The 11,688-nt window shown below is 35.5% G+C and overlaps 1 protein-coding gene across 1 annotated transcript; it reads right to left on the bottom strand.

Moving 5' to 3' along the window:
* Positions 1-4,271: 4,271 nt before the first annotated feature.
* On the bottom strand, positions 4,272-6,878 carry LOC101300871 (F-box protein At2g32560-like). Its single transcript, XM_004290487.1, has 5 exons — positions 6,140-6,878; positions 5,904-5,983; positions 5,617-5,789; positions 5,318-5,392; positions 4,272-4,669 (listed from the first exon to the last, which is right to left on the bottom strand). Exons 1-5 carry the CDS (start codon positions 6,830-6,832, stop codon positions 4,482-4,484), a joined length of 1,209 nt encoding a protein of 402 aa, XP_004290535.1. The 5' UTR covers positions 6,833-6,878; the 3' UTR covers positions 4,272-4,481.
* Between the last annotated feature and the right edge of the window lie 4,810 nt (positions 6,879-11,688).

The raw sequence follows: 11,688 nt of genomic DNA, 5'->3' as shown, positions 1-11,688 counted from the left end.
ATGTGTGTGAGGAACTATTCTCTTAAACTTCTGCCATAATTCTAGGGTTTCTTCCTTGCCCACCTTATAATGGGGACTGATTCTCAACATTGTATCTTCATCTCTTATTATATGGTGTGGGGCAGTTTGGATCTTTCTCAAACAGGTGGGACTTGTCACTGGAAATTGGTGGTAGTTGGAGACTTAGAGCATGGGGCGATCAAGGATGGTTGTAGACTGGTAGTGGAGGAGAGACGATAGAAATACATGGATGTCCGTTGGTACGGACGACTATGGACATGTATAGGTGATAGGGGTGAAATAGGAAGTTTATGGCACAAAAACAACAAAAAATAATTATGGGTGTGTATTAAGTATATAGGGGAGTGTATATAAAATTTCTCTTTTAGTAAAGAAAACAAAAGAAAAAAATCCCAGAAGAACATGGCACTGGTGTTCAATCTTCAACATGAAAAAGAATCACAGGTTCATTGCACAAAGGTCTCTTCAAATTATGAAAACTTCCATTTGGGTCATATCAAATTCAATTGCAGATCTAATCTTAATTTGTTTCTAAACAACCAAAATCAATTCTTAATTGAATACATTAAACAAGCAATCAAATCAATTTGTTCATGATACTATGTACTTCTTAGCAAACCCTAATGGCCAATCCAAATTTTATTTTCATTTTTCTCTTTTTGTAATGAGATGTGCATTTTTGGTTTGATATCAACTCAAATTTAGTGCTTTATTTGAAGTTCAATCAAAGCCTTTTGGCTCTAAGGCACGCATCTGGGAATTTCTTTTCCACGTTGAAGAACACCGGCCATGTTCTTATTGAGTTCTTTCTTTTACTTTCTTTATTAAAAAAATTTAACTAAATTTATTTATTTATTGTTTATTGAAAATAAAATGATTTCTACGTCACTTGCCAAATCATACTCATATTTAATTACAACCATTTGATTAACTAAGATCTAAGGGTTAAAAACTAGTGTAAAAAATAGTGTCAAATATTGTGTCCCTTGAACCGGACTCTATTTATACTATAATGGTTTTATACATAAACACAAGAGAGATATGAGTAGAGGTATGTCATATTCAATTTCCGCTGTGCAATAAATCAAGTTTAGCATATAGTGTAAATGTCTGATTTCAAAGAAATACTTGAACAATATAATTCATTCTTGTCATTAATTTTTTCTCATAATTGCTACTTTGACACATTTATATTTTGTAGCTACTTATTGATCTTCTCGAAAATTAGACTACATATATTACTTATGCTATGAGGAGTATATCTATGCATATGTTGCTAATTTAATTTGACACAATTAAGGTACATTTTCAAGAACTCTTGAAAACTTTTACAATTGATTATCAAGTGATGCTTAAAGTGTATCAGAGACATATATGAATTCAATTAAAACATGCTGCCTTGGTATTTTAGATGAGAATATTCTGTGATGCTCATATGTCAATGATTATAGTGATATGTTACCTCAAAGATTTTATATGATTGGAATATCTTGCATATGTTGATAATCATTGTGTACTTGTTAGAAATTGCTTGTGTAAAATTTAGTTAACAAGATAAAAGATATCTCCCAAAGTGTCTCGTTAAATTTTCATTAAATTTTACTATAAACATAGTCGGTATGTTTTATCAAGCTTGTGCTTCGATGAACTATAGGAACCAACCTTGGTCTTAGATCCTTGGGGTGCCTTAGTGGTACATGTTGCACAAAGCAAACCGCCATTAGGATCTCTCATTGATTATAAAAGTTATAAGATCAAGAAACTTGTGTTGTGCATATTAATTTCATGACTGTATCTCCTAAAGGAGGTTTAAACTTTACATGGATTTAACTTGCGGATACATCACGTCATAAAATTGATAAAATTGCATCTGGTTTGCCTAGATCTTTTCTTCTTGACATACAGGTGTTGACTGATCTTAGCAAAATAGCATTTTTGTCCATTTTGGTTTTATGAATAGGAAACTTCGGAATGTCATTTCTTTTTGTCACAAAGGTGTTGGTTGGCATTGTCTAAAGGTTACAGTACATCTTGGTTGATGTGATCACTCTATTTCTATTTCGGTTGCTAAGTTGTGTGTTATTTTCTCATTGCCTGTGAGACATAGCAAACTGCATTCCAAAGGAAGAAAAGGATATCAGAATGGATGTTAAGTGGTATGGTTTAAGTTCAGCATACCATACCAAGTTTTGTACGTACTTAGAGCATTAATCTCTATGTTTGAATCATTCACATGTTTGATGTGATGCTGAGTGGTATTCATTATATCCGGAATGAAAATTTTCTGCTAAGGAAATTGCTGTTATGTTTTTTGACATGTCTGTTATGGTATATTTTTCATATTAGAAATATGGCATAAATCCCCTAATTGGCTGAGTAAAGAAAATTTCCATCAAGAGAACGATCATAACATGATATTTGATTGACATGAAAATTTGGAATTGAAATTGCATATATCCTAATGACATTTTGGTTGCATGAGATTTTATAATTTATAAAACTCTATGGTTTGCATCTATGAAATTTGTGTACCAAAACAACTTCTTTCTCTTATTGCAGGCTTTTTGTACGAGCAGCATATGAAACATACATATGCATATAAAAATTATTTTGTTAACTATCATTATATCATATTGCAAGCCCTTGACTAAATTTTTTTTTTTTTTTAATAAGGGAAAGTATTTGACACTTACATGTGAATTACTATACAAGTGTTGTTGCATGTGTGCATGTGTTTTTGGAATTGACCGTGTCTATTAAACTGTAGTTGCACTATTTTCTATTGTCATATGACTGATCACATTTGTTAAGGGACAATGGGAGTCTATCTTCTATTGTCATATGGATGATCATATTTGTTACAGGACAGTGGGAGTAAGGTTTCACTTTCAGAAGCTAACTTTTAAGAGAACATGATATTCTGGATATTTTTTTAACAGCCTATACAGTTTTCAAATCTTACAGATTTTGGATATGGATGAATCATGAAATTTGTGATGTGTTTAGTAATTCATTTTACACTGAGAAAAGTGGTTTTCATGCATGTTCTTGAAAGGGGGTTCTGAATTCCTTGGTTTAGTGGGAGTATTAGTTTTTTTTCTCATTAATCTAGAGTTTTTCCCTTACATTTGTTTGTTCTGTTGCTATTTTCATGAAAGTGCATTATCAGATATTAGATTAAATTAATTTTGTGGACTTATGACAAAAGGATTTAGCTGTTAAGCATGTATAGAATGTGTGTATGCTGTCATTGAATTTTCAAGGCAATATTAAGGTTAGAATTCTCTTAAGGACAATTCATACTCTTAGTGGGAGTTATTGACTTCTATTGATTTATGATTAATTTGGTTTCAGGATATATGGTTCTTTGAATATAAATAGCTATTTGATTTTGGTTGTGCTCATATTGCAAAGACAACATATGACATTTTTCAAGATGGAAAGGAATACGTAAAGTTGAGTTTCGTTGGAAGCTTGTGTTTCCTTAAGGTTTTATCATTAAAAAACCATTCGGAAGACCAAAGTACAAGACATAAAGTTTTGATATACATAGAGGCTTTTGTACACTACAGACTTATCTTTTGTATGGTAACTCATGTGGATCACAGTTGCAGCATTAGTAGTTATGAAGGTCTTGTGTTCCGTTGAACATAAGCTCCCTTCCTAGCTCTATGTTGTGGTTGTTTTTTGATAGAGTTTCTTGAGTAAGTTATCGCAATTTCTGAGAGAGATACCATATTGGTCAGTGACACGTTAAATTAGCAGCTGAGAGTCACCCTCCCACTGTCCCACAACATGTTTATAAATTGTAAGACCGTTTCTTTCTTGCTTCGGTTAGAGCATCTCAGAGAGCTACAACTTCTAAACTTCTAACAAAGGAACATTCGTTCAACTAATTGTTCTAGACTTAGAGCTCATTAAAACAGCATTTTCAGAAGCAACTGTTGTGGCTTAGTGGTTGAGCGTCCAAATTATGAACCACGTTCGAATAAAAAAGCTGTCGAAAATATGTCAACATGGTCATACACTATGCTGCAATACACACACCGGTTGAGCAAAAACCATGCAGCTAAGAACCCTTATTTTAATTAAAAAGAATGGTTAGCCTACGCATTTTACCAAGCATAGCAGATTTAGCATGTTTATTAACATTACAACTTGCAGACAGATACTCATCTCACCACATATCTGGTTACTACAATTAATTATAAAAAGATTTCATCGTAAGTGGTTAGATTCTTAAGCATATCTAATGTTCTGAAGCTGATAGGTATTAGCTTGATTCTCTAAATATGACTACTTCATTAGACGTTGATTTACAGAAGTATAAGCTACACCCCAACTATTTCCTAATCAATCCAAGGTCCCTGACTATAAGCTTTTCAATCACAATTCATTAGCAAAAACAAAAGCATTCTCAGTATTTATTTAGGAATCAGACTTGAGTGAGAGAGGAATATTTATTCCAGGACTTGGTTAGGCCATAGGAGCTTCCACTTTGCAATTTCTTCTACATTGTAAAGCTTTCTAATTCCTCCATAGAAACCATCTGCCTCGTTCCCCTCTTCTCGGTGGTATTTTCGGTTTATCATCATTTGCCTCCACCGCGAGCCAGGGGTATATTGACTGAACTCCAGTACTACTGTATCTGTCAGCAGAGTACCTTATGAGATGCTGCGTATAAGCAAAACTATAAAATGCAAGTTGCTCCCTTCACTAGCTAAAGGGATATTGATCACTAAGCTGTCCTGATATGTCAATAATGAATTTAGCAAAGCACAATTCTGTAATCCAAGGAGATCTAATTTAATTGGAAGTACTAGTATCAAACATACAAAATACAGCCATGCATGAATAACTTAATACAGCCATCTTGCGTCCAAAATAGAAACGAAAGTGCAGGTGTTTCTCTTAAGAGGGGTAAACATAAACATATATACACACTAATAACTCCATACATGTCTATGAATGCCAGTTTGCTATTTTTATGTGGAAATGGATTTTAAAAAGTGGAAAATTTATATCATTGAAGCGTGTCATGAATCAGATACACAAGGCAATGCATGATTTCATAGTGAAAAACTATATATCATTCACTTATTCTTTTGCCATTGCTAACATTTTGAGAAAGTGGAGCTTTGAGAAATCTATATCCAACTAGTGCTGGAACTGAGCCTACTTATTCGATTGTTGTTTCAAATCAAAACTCATACTTTCCTTATAGACTGAAAGAGGTGTCTCTGTGTCTGTTGTTCGAACAGAATAGAAATTGCAGAAACAGAATAGAAATTCTTACCATTGTAGTGACAATGGCAATGATTCTCACTCCCGTTGCACAACTCGAAGTGGCCAATGACACCATACCACCAACCTATAATGTCATAAGGTATAGTTTAGTTGTCGAAATATATTGGTAATTCTGAAAACTCAATATCAACATATATAGATTAATTTGCCAAGTGGATAAACAATTTAACACAACCATTAAGCATGAAGAGCTTAAGAAGAGTTGCAGAAGAATGAAACTATTTAATAATTATTAGAGCCATGCTACTAGATTTGCTGTTTTCATTGAATATGGATTTGGAAACATACCATAAGGGAATTCCTTGCTTCTTCTCCATTGGATTTCGATATGATCACCAGGTTTTAAGTCATGTAAACAATCAGAGACATGAAGCATATGTGAGGGAGTATCAACTGGAGCAGCTCTTATTCTATCCCATGGTATATTTTCCTCCATTGTCCTCCTCCCATAAGGTGAATACCTGCAATGCAGAGTCCCTTAGTTTTTAAGTCTTAACAACTTCTCCAGTAAGACATCCAAGACTAGTAGAAAATTCATAAAACCAAAGAAGGCTAGTTCACCATTGTTGTTATACCTTGCTTGAAAAGTGTCTGATCCCGAATCGTATCTCAATTGTGCATCATAACAAGACAACATAAAGCCTACATTACCATTCTGCAGGAAATGCATCATATAAGTTTTTATTCATGTTTGGAGCAACTAAATGACGCAAATTACTAAACAGTAAAAAGCCAAAATTTTAATTAGCTAGCAAGAAAATATGCAGTATGAAATAGCAGAGATAAAAATGATGAGAAGAATCAATAATACCTCACGGTTATAGACCTGAGCTGGGAACCAGAAGTCCCCTATTTCAAGAGAAAGATATAAAGACATGACAGAATCAACCGGCAAAGTAGTAGCACTAGTAGTCTTCACCCTGCAGCTTTGTAATTTTGGTCTGATCACCCATGAACAAAACTGCAACAACCCAGAAAGGGAGTCAAATACACTTTTCTTCTTGGTTTGATCAGACTGGTTGTTTCTTCTTCTTGCTGAATCCGTATGCTGCAACTCCCATTCTCTATAAGCAGCAGCCCCAATCAGTTTACCCCATTTCTGCTTCATATGCTTCTCCCAAAAATGGTCACGTATGCACCTATCCCTCATAGAAGTACAAACTCCAGCCATACTGCACAACCCAGATGGGGAAAGCTTCTCAAGAATGCACTCCATTGTCAAATCAGGCAAGTCCAATAGACAAACATGACCACCTGGTTGCTCCTGATCCACATTCTCCAAAACTTCTCTTGAACCTGAACTCTTCATCACCATGTGTTTAACTCTGAAGCTAATGGGTTGCAATAAACCTGTATGAAGCCTACTCTTCTGGAACCAGTTCATTAGGAGAGTTGATAACCCAATTGAGAACAACTTGAGCTGACCCTCCTGCCATGGTTGCTTGTTAGTCATGGACTTGGAAACAAGAATGAAGGAGACACAAGAGATTAGGAGATACAGCATTGGATTGAGTGAAAGGTGAACTACTCTGGCACCAAAGTGAGTCTGACTAATTAGGAAAGAGGAGCATAAAATAGAGGGAATAAGATAAGAAAAGGGTTACTGTTTTCTCTTTTTTCCATAAATCTGACACAGAAAGATGAACCAATGGCAAGCTAAGCTAGTTAAGCTAGTTAAGCCAAATGGGGCCTCAGTTAACTAAGACAAAGATGGATCCTTTGATATCAGTACATCTGTATCTGTAAACCCAGCAACCGACAAGCTTTGATTGCTCTGTTCCTACCCCAAAAGAGCAGTTGCTGTTGCCACCACCACCTTCACATTCACCTTAAATGCAAAGGCAAGGGCATCCACAAACAGTGAAAACCCACCACACCAGAAGCTATAAAAGGCAGAATGTACGGACTGGGGAAGGGCAGCTGTGTGTCTTAGCTTTTCTCCAAGATTTGAGAAATGAGAATATCACCTCAAAAGATACGGAGTATATATGAGCTCAACATGGAGTATATGTGAGCTCAACTAGGGGTGGACTTTTAGGCACCGAACAAATCGAAACCGGTTAAAACCGCATCGAACCGACATCGAGTAATTGAAACCGAATAGAACCGAGACAATCGGTTCCGGAAACCACACAAACCGAGTAGTGCGGTGTCGGTTTGTAGTTCCGTGCATCCTAAAAACCGATTAAACCGAACCGAACCGACATATATTCATTCTCCATATATTAATTATTAATACTTAATTCTACATTACGTGTCATATTCTTATCGGTTATGAGTTGTAAATAGTAGGCTTTCACACACATGATTATGTCTTTAAGTGTTTAAGTCTAACCGAAATCCTTCCCATGTAATTTTATCTTTTGTTATATATGAATGTTGGAGGCTTCAAATAAATTATGTATAAATTTTAGCTTCCCTTTTCATTTGGATTAGTTATTTGAACCAATTAGATTAACTTATTTGAAGTGTTGATAGTTTACAACTTTGATATGTTTATTTTTTATGTTATTTGGTTAAGTGTAAAAAATATTATGGATAATAGGTTTTGTAACCGAAACCGCACCGAAACCGAACCGATGTTAGGTTAACCGACAAGTGCAGTCTTTTATATATTTTTATCGGTTTCGGTTCTAGAAAATAGAAAACCAAAGCTTCGGTTTCGGTTTCGGTTTCGGTTTTCGGTTAGTGCCTAAAAACCGAACCGTTGGGACCGAGTCCACCCCTAAGCTCAACTACCGAAAGAATGATTCTTCTCAGATAAGCCAGGTAAATTAGTTCGCCTGATTTATAACTACTTTATAGCAACTTTAACAGACTCTTTATTTTAATTTTTAGCTATTTTAGAGAGTGTGTTTAGTTTTTTTTAATATTTTCGGAGCTCCAATAGACTAGCCAAAGTTTAGCTATTATGACTTTTAGTTATCTCGCTAGTTAAATATAGAGAGCGAGATGACTCAGATGAGGCTAGCTATAATTTAATACATTCCTTGTAAGATATTTTATGTGATATATAAATATATTTAAACTATTTAATTTCTATTTGAAGAATAATGTTGATGTAATGCTAGCTAAAATAAAGAGCATTGATGCAGTCATATTTCTAAAATGGCTAGCTAAAATGACATTTTAGCTAATTTTACTAAGATTTAACTTAAAAATGGCTAGCATTGCTAAAGATGCTCTTACTACTATATCGAATTAAACTACCTTTGTATCCGCCTGAGTCTACTTAATGTATCGGCACATTGATGTTCACCATCAAATTCTAGTAGGACAATAAAATTCTTGAAAGTGTTAACAGAAAAAGATGGCGTAACTACATCGGAATGAATTAGGTGGATAACCAAGTTTGATTAGTTTACCAATAATTCTTCTGTGTATTAGAAGTTACCCATGAAACTGGGGCAACTAGACTTGGTGATGGATGAACCGAAAGTTGGTCATCTTCCATATATATTGTGATGTAGGGGAAGTGTGGTTGGTAGGTGTCAATTTCTAGTGTTGTGATCTCAAATGTGTCACAAGATGAAGAAGTAAATATGAGCCCCCCAACCGATTATTGGCCAAACTCCCACCAAACTCCAAACACTTAGAGACCAAATTAATTGCTCAACAAGCCAAAATGAGAGGGAGCTTAAAACAAAGAAAAACATATTGGGATATAATACGTGCCTTTCACAATGAAATGAAAGAAACAGACGACGTGATGTTTTATGCCACCACAAGATGACAGACATGGCATGGCATTGTTTGTTATCCCTAATGATCCTTCCAATGTCACTGTTTGTTTGTCCAAAGGCCCTGAAACAGTGACACTTTTTTCTTTTTTTTTCTTTCCATTTGTGTAATTAAATTCTACATATCAAATTTAAAGGGCCAAAATATTTTTCAAACAAAACTAGATTATCATTTAACAAGGTTCTAAAAAACGCTAAGCGCAAGATGGTTAATTATTTGTTTTTTCAATTTTTGCTATGTTTTTTTTATTATTAGTTATGCTAATAACTAGCCGCCTTTTATGGGCAGAACTAAATAGGCTTGGTCCCGGTCTAAACACCACATGTGCCTCATATGTTCTAGGTTGGCGGCAAATTGTTTGTTTCGTCAAATAGTGGCTATCTTCTAGTGGCATGATGAAACTAAGTGTTGTCGGGTTTATTTTCTGACGATAATATTACGAAAGCTAGTTTATTAGACATTAGAATATGTAATCTGGTTAGATGTCAAGTGATCTTTCCATTATGTCATCACTGTGACAAAACAAATAGAGTCGCATTTAGGATAATATTCTTTGCTAGTTGGTGATTGTTAGAATACAGGTACGTTGTAGAGATTTTTGATATTATTTCGGGTCTTTTATAATCATGGGTTTAGGCTTTATGTTCCCCCCTTGTATTCGACGATTTCATTAATGAAGGTTTAAAGGCAGCCGCACTAGCTCTTTATTAAAAAAAAAACGTTAAGCGCTAGTCGAGCGGACAATTAGGGACTAGCGCCCAGAGGATTAATCTCGGTTTAATCGGGGATTAATCGGTTTTCTACATTTGTATTCGACAGTTTCATTAATGAAGGTTTGAAGACAGCCGTATCAGCCCTTTATTCAAAAATAAATAAAAAATGTTAGGCGCTAGTCAGGTGGACAGCCAGGGACTAATCGGTTTTCTACATTTGTATGTTTGAATTTTTTAATAGCAGATAATTATATATAAATATAAACTGGCAACATTTTGCATACCGAATCCAAAACTGAGCATATATACTACATAAAAATTACCAAAACCATGAGGATTAAACTAGAAGAACTCGCAAGCATATGCCTCAAATTCATCTTCTTCATATCGCTCTACTACTACTCCCTCCTTATAGGACTCAATCTCAAAATTTAACTTCATCATCTTCCTCTTCATTTGATATAAAATTCTCTTCATGAAGTTCTCTAAAGTTTTGATTTTAAGTTTAGTAGGTAAAAAAAATAATAATAATAAAGCGCCTAATCGACCGATTGGTTAGAAGGCATAGGCGCCAATTAGGCAGCTTAAATGCCAACTATACGGATTAGTCGGCCGACTAGGCGGATTACCGCCTAACTCTCATGATTAGCCATAATCGGGACGGTGCTGAGACGCCTAGCTAGACGGAGACTAATCGGCTCTAGGCGGGGACTTTTAGAGCCTTACAATTTAAGCAACATTTAGATAAATATTAGCGACATTGTCAACTTCCATGCAGACATGAATCGTACTATATATACTCTAAAAAAGAATGTTGTATATGCAGATAATAGTTTTGATGATGGACGTCTTGAGGAGCTTTCAGCTTCATACTTGGATTTTAAGTTTTGTCGTTTTAAGACCAAGGATTTCTTCTTTCAGTCATTTTTATACCCGAGTTCACAAAAAAATATGTCACATTCTCTTGACGTGTAAAAATATGTCAAGAAAAATGGAAAAATGCCCATTTAGTACTAATTCAAACCCCTCATTTCCCATTCCAATGATAATCTTTTGCATTAGCCCATTTCAATATAAGGTAACATTTTTTATGCCTAAATGCACAAATCTTTGCTAAAGTCTTAACAAACCATATTATTTTAAGACTATTTTAACCTCACCCTTAAACATGCATAGAGAGAGAAAGTGGAAGAGAGAGAATAATTGGCCGGAACCTCACCGGACTCCGGTCACCAGTCGCCGGACTCCAGTCAACGGCAGCCGGATCCCGGTCACCGGTAACTCGGTTACTAACCCCCAATAATCATTTACTGACCCCCAATAATTAGTTACTGATCCCCAATAACTTGGTTACTGACCCCAAATAATTAATTACTGACTCTCAGTAACTCAAATTTTCTTTGGTCACCGGATTCCCGTCACCGGTAACTCAGTTACTGACCCCTAATAACTTGGTTACTGCCCCCAATAATCAGTTACTGACCCCTAATAACTTAGTTACTGACCCCCAATAATCAGTTACTGACACCCAATAATTGCTTACTGACACCCAATAATTGCTTACTGACACCCAATAATCATTTACTGGCCCTTAATAATCAGATTCTAAACCCCAATAATCACTTACTACCCCAATATTCAAATGTAAGGATAAAAAAAAAAAAAAAACTCTAACTGCCTTGAGGTCATGCTCTGGCCACTCATATTTCTTTTCTGGACACCCACCTCCCCCGACGGTGAGCACACCGGCCTCCTCCACCGACCCCGGTGCACCTCACTTTGCAGAACAAGCGCCGGCAAGGCTGCGGCGGCGTCCGTCATCAAAGAAAGGAGAGAGAGAGAGAGAGAGAGAGAGAGAGAGAGAGAGAGAGAGAGAGAGAGAGAGAGNGAGAGNGAGAGAGAAGAG

The sequence above is a fragment of the Fragaria vesca genome, linkage group LG2 (assembly GCF_000184155.1).
Source record: "Fragaria vesca subsp. vesca linkage group LG2, FraVesHawaii_1.0, whole genome shotgun sequence".
NCBI lineage: Eukaryota > Viridiplantae > Streptophyta > Magnoliopsida > Rosales > Rosaceae > Fragaria > Fragaria vesca.
The sequence above is the reverse complement of the archived record's forward strand: the minus strand, read 5'-3'. Positions and strand labels throughout refer to the sequence as shown.

Bases quoted from the DNA above. Each gene is read 5' to 3' on its own strand.
- LOC101300871 (XM_004290487.1), bottom strand. From the start codon at position 6,832: ATGCTGTATCTCCTAATCTCTTGTGTCTCCTTCATTCTTGTTTCCAAG. The intron at 5,984-6,139 runs GTATTATTGATT...CATTTCCTGCAG, and splicing joins CTCAGGTCTATAACCGTGAG to AATGGTAATGTAGGCTTTAT. The intron at 5,393-5,616 runs GTATGTTTCCAA...ATGACATTATAG, and splicing joins AAGCAAGGAATTCCCTTATG to GTTGGTGGTATGGTGTCATT.